The 17,386-nt window shown below is 56.8% G+C and overlaps 1 protein-coding gene and 1 pseudogene across 1 annotated transcript; both read left to right on the top strand.

Annotated features, from left to right (window-relative positions):
* Positions 1–17,386, top strand: part of LOC138102438 (zinc finger protein 850-like) — a 385,524-nt pseudogene that overhangs the window by 92,457 nt on the left and 275,681 nt on the right.
* Positions 1,951–16,890, top strand: LOC138102415 (serine/threonine-protein kinase PAK 3-like). Its single transcript, XM_069000125.1, has 11 exons — positions 1,951–1,994; positions 4,056–4,228; positions 10,435–11,035; positions 11,230–11,289; positions 12,120–12,168; positions 13,192–13,301; positions 14,067–14,184; positions 14,580–14,679; positions 15,101–15,297; positions 16,211–16,348; positions 16,801–16,890. Exons 1-11 carry the CDS (start codon positions 1,951–1,953, stop codon positions 16,888–16,890), a joined length of 1,680 nt encoding a protein of 559 aa, XP_068856226.1.

Here is a 17,386-nt window from a genome sequence, read left to right as displayed (position 1 = left end):
GCTGCCGGTGGCCAATGGTTTGAGCCACTAACCCGGAACATTTCAGTCCCTCACAGCTCTGCACCCCAAAAGCCGAGAGGGATCGAAGGCACCTCACAGCGACTCCATCCCACTGCAAAGGGCTCAATTCCACCTCAAAGCAACTCCATCCCACCTCCAAATTTTGGGGTATCCCCTGTGCCCAAACTGCTCCCAGTTGTAGATGTTCCTGTCCATGAACTTCACCCAGTTGTTGTCATCAAGGAAGTGCCAGTGGGCTTTTCCCCAGGAATGGAACACACCTGTGTGGGAGACAGGTCAGGGGGTGCCCCCCTCCAGCAGCCCCCAGCACCCCTCAGCAGGTTGGGAGCTCAAGGGACCCCCCTGGACACCCCTTTCCCACCCCTCTCTGCCCCACGGCCGCCTCAGCACCAGCTGCTGGGTGGGGAGGAACCCCCCATGAGACCCCCAGGGAGGGACAGGGGTTTGGGGACCACCCCAGTGAGGTTCTGCCCCCCCGAGAGCCCCAGGGAACAGCTGAAGAGATCAAGTGATGGGGACACGAAGGGACTCTCATGGGAAGTCCTTTCCCACTGTCCCCCGGCCCTCATCCCCCTCTCAGACACCTTTCCCATCGTCCCTGCACCCCTCCCCACTCACCCAAGCGCTCCTCGCCCGCAGCCGGGGGCTCCCAGCACCCAGAGTGGGGTGACACGGGGGGGACACACGGGGGCCCCATTCCCGATCCATCCCAGTACCGGTTTTGCCCCCTCCAATCTCGGCCCCTCCGCGGGGTTCCCCAGAGTCCATCCCCAGTGCCCCCCAATAAACGGGATCAGCCCGAACTGGGAAGCTTTACTGGGAACACTGGGAGCAGCCAGGTGGGGGCAGAGTGACAGCGGGGCTGGGGGGGACACACGACCCCCCCAAAATCAGCGCAGGGACGGAGCGGGGGGTCCCGGCCAGGCCCGAGGCCACGGGGAGGGGCTGCGGCCGCCGGCGGCTCAGGAGCTCTGTGGGCAGAGCAAAGGGGGTGACACCGGGCTGGGGGGCCCCGGGGGGGCACACACGCTCTGGGGGAGGGGGATGCGATCCCCGGGACCCCCCGTCACCTTCTCGAGCAAGTGAAAGCCGAGCCCCAGCGCCAGGAAGATGAAGCCCAACACGAAGTCCCCGATCCCTGTCAGAATCTTGCTGCGGGCAGTGTCCGCTGGCATCTGTCGGGGGTCCACAGGGGTCAGGACCTCTCAAAAAACGCCCCAGAGAGCCATCAGGACCCCCTAACCCCTCTTTTTTTCATCCCCAGTCTGTCCAGAATGCTGTTAAACCTTCTAGCACATGCCAAACCCACTCTCATCTCCTCCAGGACTCCACAAACCCCGTCCCAGTTGCTCCCTGCCCTGCGAGGATCCCCCAAACCCTCTCCCAGTCCCTTTGCCAAGGTTAAAAAGAAGGGTGGCTCTTGATGGAACACCCAACACTGAAAAATAGGACAAGAGATCGGCCTAGAAGCATATACAGCTTCGGGTTGGGGTGTTCTGAGAGAAGTGAGCTGCCCTCGTGAGAGGGGAGTGGACTGAGAGCACTGGGGAGGCACTGGGAGGGCACTGGGAGCGACTGGGAATGGAGCGCGCGGCACTGGGAGGCCGAGTCCAGCACGGGGCACTCGGCGCTGCGGGTCTGCCTGGCAACTGATGAGTCATCAGAGAGACGCGCTCTGATTGGCTGAGGGGCGTCAGCGCCACGCAGGGCTGGGATGGACACGCGCGGGGGCACTGGGAGAGACTGGGATGGACTGGGATGGACTGGGAGGGACTGGGACACCTCAGGGGAAGCTGGAAGGACAAGAGGCCCCGGGGATGGGCACCAGGGGGGCTGAGGGGCTCCAGGCTCATCCCCAGGGCAGGGCCCGAGGGGACTCGCTCTGCCCGACGTTCTGCACCTCTGCGGGCCGCGAGCAACGGGGCAACGATGTCGCGGTGGTACCGGCAGAGCCTGTCCGCCAGAGCCCGTTTGTACCCCAGTCTGGCTGGATGGCTGTTCCAGCACTGCGCCTGTTTCTCCCCACACGGGCTGTCCCCCACAAACAGCCCCACATCGCTGGCGAGTGCAGTTGCTGCTCCCGCTGTCAGATGCTCCTCTGCACCAACCTCACCCGCTCGGTGCCCTTAATGAAGTGACACTCGGACTTCATCATCCCCTGGAACACCCCTGTGTGTGTGGGACACAGCTCAGGGGGTGCCCCCCTGCAGCCCCCAGCACGCCCAGAGCTCCGGGAGCCACCCCGGATCCCCGCTCCGCACCCCCTGTGCCCCACGGCCGCCACGGGACCCTCCTGCCCGTGCTCGGACTTCCTCTTTTCCACTCTTCTCCCTATTTCACATCCCCTCTCCCACCATTTCCAGCCGCTCCCCAGAGGAGTTTTGGACTCCCATTCCCCCCTTTTCACCCTTTCCACCCTTTTCCCCCACCATCCCCCAATCCCCAGCCCACTCCCGCTCCGTTTTTGGGTCCCATCCTCCACTTTTCCCCACTTTCCCAGCCCCTCCCACCCGTTTCTCCCCCACTCTTCAGCCCCCTCCTGCTCTTCCTTTGAGGGTCCCCTCCAGCTCTCACTCATTTTAGGGGTCCCATCACCCCTTTTTCCCCTTCTCCCCCCCTTTCCCATCACGTCACGCCACCCCCGGCTCACCTGAGAGCTCCACGCCCGCAGCCGGGGGGGCTCCCAGCACCACCAGTGCCACCAGTACGGCCCCAGCTGCCACCACTCACCCCATGGCCAGCGCTGGCCACGATTTTGATTGGCTATGGGGCTTTAGGGATGCTGCAGCCCCGCGGTGGAATTTTTTGGGAGGGGGAACCTCGGGGTGCGGGGCAGGTGGGAGCTCAGCTGTGCCCAGAAATGTGTCCCCAGGGACGCGGGATCTCAGGGGTGCCCATGGCCTGGGGTGACGCTGGCCCGGTGCCAGGCACCCACCAAAGCCACTCTGTCCCTGCCCCCCGCAGCCACACAGGGGAGAGAAAATGGAACCGAGGGTTCCTGGCTGGGGATAAGGACTGGGAGAGATCCCTCAGCAAACACCGGAACAGGCACAACAGGCTCTAATTAGAGATATTAATTAAATTGATGACACTGAAAAAATAACATCAGGAGAAAGAGAAGGAAAAGAAGACCCTTAAAAACACCCTCCTCCTCCTCCCTCCTTCCCAGGGGTTGTGGGGGCATCTCTGCATCCGGCACCTCCAACTTTGGAGCCACCAGGGATTGGCTCTGCCAGACATGGAGGAAGCTTCCAGATCCAACAGACCCAGCCTGGGCACAGGGAGGGAATTTATTACCAACCAAATCCCAGCAGCACAAGGAGAAGGCAAAGAAATCTCTCCAACACCTTCCCCCCACCCAGCGCGGATCACCCGGAACGGGGGTCACCAGGGCTCTGCCCCACGGGGGTCACTGGGGATCACCCAACGCCGATCCTCCCACGGGGGATGGAGCTGGAGCAGCACACGAAGCTCTTCCCGCACTCGGGGCACTCGCAGGGCTTCCCTTAGCGGTGCATCTGTTGGTGTTGGATCAAGTTTGAGCTGTGTGAGAAGCTCTTCCCACATTCAGGACACTCGTAGGGCCTCTCCCCAGTGTGGATGCGCCGGTGGGTGATGAGGGTGGAGCTGTGTTTGAAGCCCTTCCCGCAGTCGGGGCAGCGGAAGGGCCTCTCATCCGTGTGAATGCGCTGATGTTGGAGGAGGTGGGAGCTCCTCTGAAACCTCTTCCCACACTCAGAACACTCGTAGGGCCTCTCCCCGGTGTGGATGCGCTGGTGTGCCCTCAGGGTGGAGCTCCACCCGAAGCTCTTCCCACACTGCAAGCACTCATAGGGCCGTTCCCCGGTGTGGACCACCTGGTGCTGGAACAGCTCGGAGCTGCTGGTGAAGCCCTTCCCACATTCCCCACACTCATAGGGCCTCTCCCCAGTGTGAATCTTCTGGTGCCGGATAAGGCTGGAGTTCCGTCTGAAGCCCTTCCCACATTCCAAGCACTTGTGGGGCTTCTCCTCACCCTGAGGGTTCTCCCCCAGCTCCGAGCTCCCCCTGGATCTCCGGCCGCCTTCCCGGCACAGGGGGGCTCTTTCCTCCTTGGATCTCTCTGGGCTGCGTTTGCAGCCCCTCCTCGTGCAGCATCTCCGGGGCTTTTCCTCCTCCTCCATCCGGCCACGCCTTGGGAATGACAAATCCTGGATTGGGGAAGAAACATGGGGTGAGCGCCTCGGGCTGGGGGTTCCTCCTGCCCAGGTCCATCACCGGGCATCTTGTGTCTGTAAAAATCTCAAAAACACAGAGACTCAGCCCAAAAGTCCCCCAGACATTAAGACACAGACCCAAAACTACCAAAACATCAAGATTCAGAGAAAGCTCCCTCCAAAATATAAACATTCAGCCCCCACAAAAAAAAACCAAAGCACCAACAGGGAAACCAAGAAACCTCAGAAACACCAAGATTCATCCCCTGGAAAATCGTGGATCCCCCTCCCTGATCACCTGCTGGATGGGGGGGGCAACACTCCTGGGGCTGGAGGGAGGCTGCAGATACAGCGAGTGCTGGAACCTTGGGGTGCCTCCTCGTCCTGATCCTCCTCCTCCTGAATCCCTACTCTTCCTCACACTCCTCTTCCTCACACTACTCCTTCTCCTGCAGAATCCCACCTGCTGCTCCCACGGCCATCGTTTCACCATTCTGGTCTCCAGCCCTGCTCCTCCAGCCTTTCTCCTGCTCCCCCCAGGCCCAGCACCCAGCCCTGGCTCGCTCTGCCCCCCAGAGCTCTCGGATCCCACAGCACGAGCAGCGATGCAGCTGCGGCAGCTCGGGCTGGAGCAGCGATGCAGCTGCGGCAGCTCGGGCTGGGGCAGCGCTGGGCTCTCGGCCGCTCCTGCCCGCACTCGGCCCCCGCCGCAGCCACTTCTGCCAGCACAGCACGGCCCGGCCCGGCCTTGGCGCTCCCCCCCTCCCACCTCCCCAAATTCCCCTGGCGGGGGGCGCCAAGGCCGGGCCACACGTGGGCTCCAGCTGGGGAGCGCCGGGCGCTGCGGCTCTGCCTGGCAACTGCTGAGTCACCAGCGCCGCGCCTTCTGATTGGCTGAGCGCTGCCTGAGGGCCGCGCCTGCACCAAGGGGGGACACCCTGCTCCAGGGGGGATGTCCCGAAAACCGGGCACCCCCAGCGAACCAACAACACCAACGCCTCCTTACAAACACATGCTCTGAATCTGCTCGGACACAGCCACACGCACCTGCACACAAGCAAGTGACAGCACAAACCAGCAGCTCCACAAAATGGCACTGACTGACACACACTGCTGCTCAGCCAAGCTCCTGCTCAATTCCTCAACTTCCAGAACAACAACAAAGCCGGAACAGAACCATGGACATCGTTTCCTATACAAAAGGGGACAATATTGAGGCAGTTTGCACATTCTCCCAGAGCTAATTAAGGACATGGACACCCAGCACGGGTAAAAAGGGAAGTCGAGAAGGGGTCTCAGCAACAGGGGACGGATGGTGTTGGTGTGCTGGGAAGGGATTGGTTGAAGGGAGTGTGCAGGAATATGGTTAAGGCAAACAGCAGCAGGAGGAATCTATGTGGTAAGAAAGGAAAAGGAAGATGGAAAAGAGGAGGAAGAGAAAAAAGTGAGGACTGGGGTGCTTTTCAGCACCATCTTATCCTCAACATTTGCCAGCTGATCCAGATCTTTTGTATCCCCGCGTTCCAGGACAGGACAGAAAAAGAAGTTCAGGATTTTAGGGTGTTCCTCTGTGGTGGGGAGCAGCAGGACAGGGCAGCACGGGCTGGGGGCCTGTGGGGAGCTGCGGGGCCGGGCCGGGGCTGTGGGGCAGCCGGGGCTCAGCGCCGGGCACTGCCTGACCCCAACACCCCCCGGGCAGGGCCGGCAGTGGCCCCCGGCCCCCAGGAGGCTACGGGATGTGGAAGGATCAGGATTTACTTTTATCGATCTTGTTTGGGTCACTGGAGAAACGAATGATTTTGCAGAAAGCTCAGCTGCTGTCAGAGGATGAGCACCCACGGGCAGTGAGATGCCACGGGTACGGCTGCTGCCATTGGCTTTGGCAAGAAGAAGAGCCAGATCCAGGGCAGATATTCAATTATCTCCCTGGAATTGAGGTTTGCAATTCCTCACCCTGCGAATTCCCGACCTAGTGCGGGGTGGAGATAAGGGATGTCTGTTTCTAGCAGTCTGTGGCCAGAATCCTGTCTCTTGTGAAATCTCTTCCACAGGAAGCTCGGCTGGCACAGACCCTGCCTGGGGACTTTAAGGGATGTTACACCACTCAAGGGAGATGAGCTTAACATCTCAACAGACTGGGAACAGCCCAAAAGATACCCAAAAAGATAACGCCCATCAACAGAACATCAACGCCCATCAGCAAACATCAAGGAACAGCTACCCCAGACACTGCCCCCAGCACAGCTGGAGACCCCTGCTCTGGAAAAGGCTGAGAAGGAAATCAAGGAGTGTGAACCTAATGAACATCAGAGGCCAAGCAATCCGGGGCCAACAGGAAACCAAATACTAAGAACTGCCCAACTTGGAACCAATGAACATGAAACCTACGGATTTCGATGGGTTTAGACTGCATCAAGTTGAGGAAAAATTGAGTAAAACTCGTGTGCCATGGGATGATTTTCTCTGCACACCTGGGCTATGTGTGCATGAAATGATTTCTGTTGCACATCCTGGCCAGAATAAAGTAATGCCTTGATCCTCTAACACTAAAAAGGTCGTTGGAGAGTTTTTGATCTTCCAGGAGTTTTGTTGACAAGATTATATCACTAGAATTTTTTTTCTTAATAATCCTACTCTGACATTGTCAGCTGGGTTTGGGCCAGGGGTGTGAGAGTCAATTTTTATTCTTAGGGGAAAAAGTAGCAAAAATCTTTATTGGTTTAGGCGTTTTTCTGTGTATGTGTGTGCGTGGCTGTTAGTGATGGGAGAATTTTAGAATGGGTTTTTCAATGTTCACCTGTAAGCTGCATTTTGCAAAACTGGAAGAGGTATAAAGATGACCCTTTAACTCATAAAGAGCTAAAAAAACATAAGAAAAAGAAAAAGAAAAAGAAAAAGAAAAAGAGAAAAAAAAAGAAAAAGAAAAAGAAAAAGAAAAAGAAAAAGAAAAAGAAAAAGAAAAAGAAAAAGAAAAAGAAAAAGAAAAAGAAAGCAGCTGGGGGGGAGGGCACTTGTGAGTCACCTGATGGTTGCCCTGGAGGAGAAGTTTCCTTCCAAGCAGCAAGCAGAGGAGCTTTAGAAATGCAAATTATCTCTGCTGGGGGAAGTGTGCACAATGTGCCAGGCTCTCCTTGCCTGCCAGAGGAATTGGCCTGATTCCTTCTGCCCCTCACCCCAAGCTCTGCCTCCCTGCACAGACGGAATTTGCGTCGCTAAAGGCAGAGCCCACACTGAGCATCTTGGACTCTGCAACAGAAATCCCTGAAGCTGCAAAGGAAAACAGCAAACGGAGAATGTTGGGAGAACTTCACTCACAAAAGCGGGGGGGAATCATCCCTCTTCCCACTCCAACATCTGCTGGCACTGTCTGGGTTATACAGGGTGGGCTTGACCACTGGGCTGCTTTTGCTGCTTCAAGGTCAGCGAAATCACTTGGGAATCCAAGGATGTGATGATTTAATCAGAGAAAAGAGGTCAATTGATGCATCCCTGGCATTTTTGGGAGCGCCCAAAAATGGGGAAAAGATGAACGGCCACCAGAACAAATCCTACAACACCATGGAGCAGCCCCTGGGAACCCGAACAAATTCATACCAGGTGCCAGAGAACCCATTGATCATTTCAATGCATCATTAGATTACAAGCTGTCCTCCAAATCATAACCAAGCACACAGCTCCAGCTCCTGACCTTCTCACCCACCAATCCACTCCCATGAGCAACGCCACATTTCACCCTGGGATGGCATCAGATTCTCTCTCAGCAGAAGGACCAGGAGGTTGGGGAAAATTAAATGACTCAAACTGCTCTTGGCAAAGAGATGGCCAAGGAAAAGTGGTGAAACAGAAAAGAAAGGAAACAAAGACTTAACAGAGCCATGAATATCGGATGTTATACAAAGTGGGGGTGCACATTAAGGGGCACATGCAGCAGGCGCATCGGGAAGTCTGTACCTTCCAAGGACCTCAGCCACTGCGGAAAGGGACACGGAGATGCGGCCGGGGAAATCGGCATAAAAAGGAGGCTGCGTCCTCCAACACTTGGACAGACCCCACGGGAAATGCCCCGTGGCCTCTCCCTTGCTCCAGGAATAAAGTTCCTTTTACAGGACTCCTCCGGCTCCTCTGGGGACACAAACCTCTGGCCACGGGAACTTTCCCGCACACTCCCGCCGACGGGGCAGCCACCTCTGTCCTACCCACAGCAGCCGGGACGAGCCAGCGCTGCTCCGGCACCGGCTCCTGCCGAGGCATCAGCGGCAAGGAGAGCGCGGGCAGCCGCTCCCGCAGCGCCCTCACGCCAGGGCGAACACGGCGCCCACACGGCACAACGAACCCGCCCCAGCCCCCTGCCGCCCCCTCCGCCCGCAGCCAGCGCCGAGCCCCGCCAGAACCGAGCGCGGCTCCCACCTGCGCTGGGGCCGCCTCCGAGCTCCGCCGCCGCCTCACTGGGCTCCGGCCGCCGCCGCCGCTCCCGGGCCCGCACAGACGCTCCGCCAATGGCGCCTCTGCTGCGCCACGGCCGCCCTGCCGGCGGCTCCGGGCCCGGGCTGCTCCCCGCTCCGACCAATCAGCGCGCCAGAACCACGACTGACGGCAGCACCGCCCAATCGCAGCGAGGGGCGGGCTCTGCACACGGCCCAGCCTCGCCCCGCGCTCCCAGCGCCCCCCGGGCTGCGTGAGGGGAAAGCCGCAGCTGAGGAACAGCCCTGGAACGGGCCCGGCCCGAGCCGCCATTCAGCTGGGAAGGGAAACAAAGCTCTCCGCTGCTCCCGGCCCGACTTGCCCAGCCCTGCGTGTTGGCTGCCTCCGGCTCCTTGGGAAGCCCTGCAGCCTCCCGACTCCCGCCCCTAATTCGGAGCATCAGTGCATGGCTTTGATTTCGTTGTTCAGGCTCGGCTCTGGGCTGTCCTGGTCTGCTGCATTTTCTGGGTTCCTCTTGGATGCTTTGAGCAACAGGCTGTGCCCCGGGAGGATCCTTTGTGCTCCTTTGTGACAGAGGAGAACCTTCCAGGCGGTTCTTGCGGGAGCTGCTGCTGTGATGTCACGGGAACGCTGCCGCGTCCTCGCCGTGTTCCCGTTGCTGTGGGCACGGAGCCCTCAGTGTCCAGAGCGGCTCTGGGCGCCCGCTGGTTGCCGGAGGATCCTCCTGCCCGAGGCATTCTCAGCAGCCAGCCCAGCCCCTGCCGGGTGTCCTTCTGTGCTTGCAGGGGTACAGTCTGCCACGTGTGCAGCACGGCCAAAATGATCCAGCAAGCGGTTGCTGCAGTTTGCACTCTGTACTCTGTGGCTTATTCGGGGTATTTTTTAGCCCACTTGGCACGTAAGTCGAGGTTTTCCCTGGCTGCAGCGTCGGTGCCTTCGGGCTTGCTGTGTGCTTTCTGTTCTCCCACTGCAACTGAGCTGCCTTTGTAACCAAATTGCCATTAAGACACCGCTGGTTTGGGAGAGCTCCTGCCAGCAGCTGCAGCTGAAAAAGGGGGTGTCTGCAGCCAGCGGGGCGTGCACAGCATTTGCAATGGAGCCGGGGGGGTTCTGTTCCCTCAAGCGCAGAGTCTGTGCCAGCGGAGCCTGGAACTCCCTGCGTTGGCTGCTGCAGCCAAGGGCTGACACAGCCCAGGATTCTGTGCTGTTCTCTTGCTTGCTGTGCGAAGGGACTGTGGCTCCTGGAGGGATGTTGTGGAAGCAAAATGCTCTCTCGGGGTGTCCTTGCTCCGTGGGAGTTCCCACCACAGACAGGTTTTTCCTAACAGCATCTGGTTCGTGTTGCCTGTCCCGTTGCAGGGCACCTCACGCGTGGATCCCGAGCAGCTCCTCCTTCGGTGAGTGGGAAAGGAACCCTTGGTGGTCGGAATTGTGCAGAGACTTGTGAGCTAGGCGTGTGGCAGTCGAGCGCCAGCCTGGGAGGCTGAAGGAAAGTTCCTGCCAGTGTCTTTGCAGCAGCAGCAGCAAAGGGATCCCTGGCACTTTTCTCCTTCTCTGCTGAAGAGCTTTTGAAGAGCTGCAGGTCTGGTTTTGCAGGCAGAAGATTGCTTGCTGGCTTTAGCCACGGTGGAATATGGAATGCCCAGCAATAAGTGGCAATGTCGACTTTAGCCCATTCCTAGTTTGAACAGCTCCGAATCCCATTTCTGCTTAGTGCAGCTGGATGTGTAGCTGAGGATAAATAAGGCGATAACTGAGATAGAACTTCCCGTCCCTCACGCTACCATCTGTCCACAGGGCACAAAAGCAGCATCAGCTCCTCCTCTGTCTCCCTGTGCTTCCAAAGAGGAGGCCAAAGAGGAGGAAGACAGCAGTGAACTTCCCCCTGTTCTGGGGGATGATGGTGAACTTCCCTCTGTCCCGGGAGACCACAGTGAACTTCCCTCTGTCCCGGGAGATGAGGGCAAACATCCCATGGTTCGGGAATACAACAGTGAAGCTCCTGTGGTGTGGGGCGAGGATGGTGGACATCACCCGGTGTGGGACGAGCACAGTGAGGCTCCAGTGGCATGGGAGAAGGACGACGGACATCTCCCAGCGTGGGACGAGGACAGAGGACATCCTGTGATTTGGGAAGAGGAGGCTGCAATTCTCCCAGCATGGGAAGAGGACAGGAAACATGCCGTGGCTTGGAAAGAAGACCAGGAACCTGCTGAATTTTGGGAAGAGGATGGGGAACCTCCCTCTGCTTGGGAAGAGGACACTGAACCTCCCTCTGCTGCGGGATCCTGGGCTGAACATTCTGACAGCAGCACAGCCCTGCAGCCAGAGGGCAGAGAGGAGTGGTGCCTGATGCAGCTGAGTACGTCTGCTGTGCTGCTGTGTGCCAGAGCAGGGTGCTGCGTGTGTCTCAGCATCAGCTGCACCCAGGCTTGCTGTGCAGCTGAATGTCACAGAGTCATTTATTGTCCTTGCCCAGCTGAGACCAAGGGGCTCCCGGCCCCAGGGAGTGGGGCTGCATTTTGGCCCTGCTGCAAGGCGGGGTCTCCATCTGGGAGGGAGCATCTTCCATGTGGTTTCTTTCAGGGAGTACCGTGAGCGTGGGGGAGCCTGCCGAGAAATACCTGGAACTGGAGCAGGTTGGCCAAGGGTAAGTGCACGGCAGTTACTTCTGCACAAGCAGGGGCCAGGTATTTGCTGGTGCAGGATCAAGTGAGAAGCCAGGCAAGCTGCAAACAGCTTCAGACACTGGGGCACGATCCTGCTGTCTCTCAGTCCTGATCAGAATTGGTAACTGTGGTCAGAAGGCACCGTCAGAGGCCCCTGAGGCCGGCAGTGTCCTGCCTGCAGCAAGGAGCAGGACCTGGAAGATGTTCTGTCCCTGGAATGTGATTGCCTGAAAGAGCAGCTCACCATCTGGTGACTGTCAGAAAACAGTTCTCAAGAAGATTCCTTTCAAATATTTTGCTTCCAAAAATATCCACCAGTCAGGATTATCAACATAACAGTTTAGAAACAGAAACCAGAGATGAACTAATAAGTGCCTTTTTCAGCACAGGTAGTAAGCCCCGTACATTCAGTAACAGACACAGAGCTGCTGCACTCGAGGGGAAAATGCATCAGCTGCCTGATGGCAGGGCCCTTGTGGATCCTGCAGCTCATAGGCAGGAAATGGAAAAGGATGAAATACATTCTTTTCCAGTTCTTTAGACACCAGCTCCCACCCTAGGTTTTGGACTAAAGTAATTCAGTGTGGACATTTGGGATTTGCTCCAGCCCTTTTCCTTCGTGTTGGGCCTCAGTTTTCTCTCGCACACCTTGTGTGGCACAGGGCTGGTGGCTGCTGCGCTGCTGTTTGAAGGGTCGATGCACCCAGGTGTTTTGTAAACGCTGCAGGCAGCAGAGATCTCCTGTCTGGGCTGGCTTTCACTCCCAGGGCCTAAAGCGCTGCTTCTTTCTTCTCTGCTGTTCTGTCTCCAGGGCTTTCGGAACCGTTTATAAAGGACTCGACAGGGCCACTGGAGGAGAGGTCAGTGTCACCACGCCCAGCGCGTCGGGCAGCTCTCGAGGGCTTTCCCCTCTGCTGGGAGCTGTGGCTGCAGCTTTGGGGGGCCAGCAGAGCTTTCCTGCACAGGCTGTTCCACTGAGGGCACAGCAGTGTCAGCCTGCAGAGCACGGCTGGGACAGACTGGAGCCTTCTGAAGTGCCCAAAGGAATGCAAGGAGGGCAGCGGTGTCTGTCAGAGCAGGACACGCTGGCTTGGTCTTCATATCTGAAAACATCAGCGCATCAGCTGGTGGAGGCTGAGGCCTAATTTATCTTCATCCCAGCCTCGGACAGGAACACTGTTTAGCAGTTTTTCCATCCTGCGTTTCATCTTCAAAGGATACCTCAAGACCTAACTAAGGAGCGATCCTGCTTGGGATCAGTTTGGGGTTTTAGTCCTACTGCAGCTGTTCCCAGAGAGAGGGAGAGGAATGAGAAGATGGATGTGCAGAGCAAAGCTCTCCCCTAAACCCTGCAGCTGTGTTTGGGTCTGGTGTCAGTGACAGCCCGTGACAGGGATCATCTGAGCAATGTTTGTGCGTGTTTGCTCTGTTGTGCAATCCCAAACAGAGCAGTTGCGTTTGAAATCATGACCAAATCCCCCAGGATTGCTAAAGGGTTCCCGGCTGTTTTGCTCTGTTTTCACAGAACCAGAATTACTTCCTGCTTGCAAAATGTGTTTGAATGATAATGAGAGTGGTGGTAAACGAAGGTGGTTTGAGAAGACTGCAGGTGCAGAGAATGCTGTGAGAGCTTTGAGGCTGAGAGCTGAGGGCCCATTTCTGCAGAGCTTCCAAGGCCAAATGTCTCTGGCCCTGTGTCCTGTAAGCGGCCCCGCAGCGAGCAGAGAAATGGGCTGTGGGAATGTCACTTGCTGAGCCCGGGTGTCCCATCCCAAGGCAGTTTGGCACAGCCCGGCTCCGTCGCTCCGCAAAGACTCGCTCCGTGTTTGCTGCGGCCTCCTGCCCCAGACTCCTGCAGTTCAAGGGCTGCAATGTCCTTTCAGGTGGCCATAAAGAAAATGAGTCTCAGAGGGCAGAACGGGGAACGAGCTGTGAATGAGATCCTGGTCCTGAAGGACAAGAAGAACCCCAACATTGTCAGCTCTTTGGACAGGTGAGTGCTTCAGCTCTTATCCCGTGCACGGGCCCTGCGTTAATCTCTCCTGGCATCCGCAGTCTGTAGCCTGTTTTGAAAAAGCCTCACCCGGCCGTAGCTTCCCAAAACAACAGCCTGTCAGTTCACTCCCTCCGTGTGCTTTTGTTGCTTTGGTTTGGTTTTTCCTTCAAGCTGACCCAGTTTTCTGGGTCTTATGACAAGTGCTGATAAACCCTGGCAGAAATTATTTCCCTTGGCTTCTCCTTCCCAACTCTTTTCCATTGCTGCAGATGCCAGGAAGACCAGGTTCTTGTTTCCAGAAATGCCTCATGTGCCCATTTTGCATTGGCCCTGCCTGTTTCTGAAGGGACTTTCTGCAAGGTTTTCCAAACACTTGACCACTTTTGTCCTAAGTGCTGCACGGCCCCCTGCCCTGGATAACTCTGGAAGTTGTGTTGCCTTGTTCTGGAGGGAATGGTGAAACTGCTGAGTTCAGATGCTGAACCAGCTGGGGGCAAGTGTTGTGGTTCCACATTGATCTGGGCTGCTGCTAAACTGCATTTTTCACCTGCTTGCCATCTAAGGCCTCTCCTTTCCCACAGGCGTCTCCTTCTCCTTTAGACTGTGCAGATCCCAAGGACTGTGCAGCCTGGCAGGAATGTCTCTGCATCGGATTCTGTCCTCATTTACAAGTGACCTGGAAACAAAATTCCACTCGAGGCTTTTCCATCAGGGAATTGAGCAGTGCATGTTCATCTCCATGCCATTGTTTGCCTCTTCCAGCTTCCTTGTTGATGAAGATCTCTGGCTGGTGATGGAATACATGGATGGAGGAACTTTGCAGGACGTTGTCAGACAGACACGCATGGCTGAAGGAGAGATGGCAGCTGTCAGTCGGGAGGTGAGGGATCCTGCTCGTGCTTCCCATGGCTTGGACACAATGCTCCTTCCAAGCAGGGCCTGAGAAGAGGAGTGGCTCCATGCTCAGAGCTTTGTTTCTGTGTTATTTTTATGAGATGCAGAAGAAAGAGCCTCTGAAGTGAATGGCCTGCCAGTGTCACTGCACTTCCACTCTGCTCTTGTCCTCTTTCCTGCTGTTGTGGGACTCTCTGTCTTTTTTGATTTGATTTGCTGTTCTCGGCTTTGCCTTGAACCATTTGCCCGGAGCTTGTCTGCACTGCACTCCTGGCCTGGCACAGCAAAGCTGCTGCTGGCAGAATTCTAAACTGTCCTTTCTTGTGGGATTGTGTATTCCGGCCATTGATTTCCACCCTTGTGTTTCTTGCTCTCTCTCAGTGTCTGCAGGGCCTGGATTTCCTCCACTCAAACCGGGTGATCCACAGAGATCTGAAGAGCTCCAACATCCTTCTGGCAATGGACGGCTCTGTCAAGCTGGGTGGGTGTTCCTGGTCAGGCACGGCGCTCCCGGGCTGCGGGTGTGGGGCTGCTTCCCAGTGACGGCCAGAGCCCCACAAGTGCTGCTGGTGGCGGTGCCCGGCCCCTGCTGCCAGCTGAGAGCGGCTGTCCCATGCAGAGAGCTCAGGAGAGGAGCAGGGTGTCAGCAGTGGCTTTGCTCTGGGTGTGGCCCTTGCAGAGGGGCGGGAGAGTTGGAATCTGAAGCTTCAAGGGAATCACTAAAAGCCACTGCATGAAAGCTGAGGGTTCCTTTAAGGGTCCACTTCCATCTTGCCTTGGCTACAGCCCTGAGGACTTTTCCAACTGGATTCAGCACAGCATTCTCAGACTGAAAGTGGGCAATCTTTGTGCTTGGTTTCCTCATTCCAGCTGCCTTTGACAGTGTTTGTTTCTGTCCTCAGCTGATTTTGGCCTCTGCGCTCAGCTCAGCCCTGAGCAGGAGCAGTGCAGCTCCATGGTGGGCACTGCTCACTGGATGGCCCCAGAGGTTGTGACCAGTTCTCCTTATGGCCCCAAGGTGGACATCTGGTCCTTGGGCATTGTGACCATCGAGATGGTGGAAGGAGAACCTCCTTACTTCGAGCACACGGCGGCCATGGTAAGAGGCAAATTTCCCAGAGTTTGCAGAGGCCTGTGAGCACAGAGGGACCCTGCCCTGGGAGGAGCAGCCGGAGGGCTCTGCCCATCGGGAAGGGAATTCCCAGAGGACTCCAGCCTGAGCACAGACAAATATTCTGCAGTCTCCAGAATTTGCTTTGGGTTTTAAGTTGTTGCAGCTCTTCTGTCTGCAAGGATGACCTGAAAACATGAAGCCAGAGCATCAGCTCTAACCTTATCTTGCAGAAAACCCCAGACCAACCCCAAACCCCACACCCAAACCCAACAAGTTTTCTGAAGGAGTTTCTGAAAGAGGTTCTGTGAGATGAACTCCCCCTGACTCTTCTCACTGGGAAACTTGTCTAAAACATGGAGATGATTGTTTAACATCCCCATAGTCTAACATATTTCTTTCCTCGCCCAAGCTACTTTCTCCATGTCACCAAGGCTGAGCTTTCAGCAACCCAAACCTCGGGTTCCTTGCCTGGCAGTTTCTGGGATGGAACATCTTGAATGCATTTACTTGAGTGTCAGTGGCACTGCAGGGATGCATTTGATGTAAGAATCCTTGGAAATACCACAGGCAGGCCACAGTGACTCTTGCAAATGGCCTGTAAAGCTGGTGTCCGTATTTGGAGAAGCAAAATGGGTTATTTCTGATGGAGGTTCCAACTAACAAAGTCAGCCAATGACATTGGCTCTCAAGGCAAGATCATCTGGATGTTGGAATGGCTGTGGCTGCAGCAGCGTTTGGCTTTTTTGGTTGGCATAGAAAAATGAGCTCTGATCAGCATCTCTGCCAGGGAGGAAAGTGTCCCTGGAGACTGGGGCTGAGAAACCGGGGTCGCTGTGAGCCCTCGTGGGTGTGAAGGAAGCTGGCAGAGCTTTTTCACAAGTGTTTGCTTTCCGCGCAGGCTCGCTGTCTGATCCGGCAGAACGGGACCCCGCAGCTGCAGGAGCCCAGGCGCCTGTCGGCTCTGCTGCGGGACTTCCTGGAGTGCAGCCTGGAGCCGGACGAGGAGCGGCGCTGGTCTGCCCAGGAGCTGCTGCAGGTGGATGCGAAGCGGCTGCAGGGGAAACAGCAGCGCGAGGGAGGGGTTTTCTCGTGGGGCCCCCCTCCAATAGTCTCCAGTCTCGCTGCTTTTCACATGCAAAGCCAGCAGAATCCTTGCCTGGTTTGGCTTGGCAGGGTGCTTTGCAGGTCGTCTGGACCAGGTGCCCCGCAAGGAGCAGGGACATCTTCAAGCAGATCAGGCGGCTCAGAGCCCTGCCTGACCTGAGCCTGGATGTTTCCAGGGAGGAGGCACCTCCCACATCTCTGGGCACCCTCTGCCAGTGTTTCCCCACTCTTCTGATAAAAAAATTCTGCCTCAGATCTAATCTGAGCCTGCTTCCCTCTCCTGAGTTTCAAACCATTCCCCTTTGTCCTGATGCAACAGAGCCTGTGAGGAGCTTGACTTGGGAAAGTAACAGTTGATTTCTTTCTTTTTCATCCTTTGGGCAGCACCCATTTTTATCATCAGCCAAGCCTCTCTCCAGCCTGAGCCCTCTGATCGCTGCAGCAAAGCAATTGAAGGAGCAGCGGAGGATGTGAATCACCTGGGGACAGCTTTTCGTTATAGTAGTTAGGACAAGTGGTTAGTTACGGTAGTTAGCACTGCTAGTTAGTTATGGTGGTTAGGACAGCCTGGTAGTTATGGCAGTTTTTTGAATAAAAGCTCTGTTAAACCTCAAGTCCCTTGATGTGTCCCTTCCTTGTTCCCCCGTGACTCAGCTGCCCGGAGCAATGCGAGGGGAGAGTGGGCCCAGCCTTGCCCAGAGCTGAGCCCCAGCAGAGCCCCGGCAGAGCCCAGAGCAGCCTCAGCATCGGCAGAGTCAGCCTGGAAGGAGGCGCCTGGAGCCTTCTCGACTGCAGCCGACTCTTGTTTACAAACTGCGTGGGGTGGGAAATGCCACTGGTTCTGCAAGGGGGCAGAGGGGGCCCAGGGAAGGCCCAAATGCGAGGGACAAAACCCGCCCAGTGCTGGAGAAAAACCACGCCTTTTTCCCCTCCCACGTCGGCCAAAATATTGAATCCTAAACCGAGTCAA

This window comes from Aphelocoma coerulescens, unplaced genomic scaffold (assembly GCF_041296385.1).
Source record: "Aphelocoma coerulescens isolate FSJ_1873_10779 unplaced genomic scaffold, UR_Acoe_1.0 HiC_scaffold_75, whole genome shotgun sequence".
Lineage (NCBI taxonomy): Eukaryota > Metazoa > Chordata > Aves > Passeriformes > Corvidae > Aphelocoma > Aphelocoma coerulescens.
Note: the sequence above shows the minus strand (reverse complement) of the source record. Positions and strands in the feature narration are given on the sequence as shown.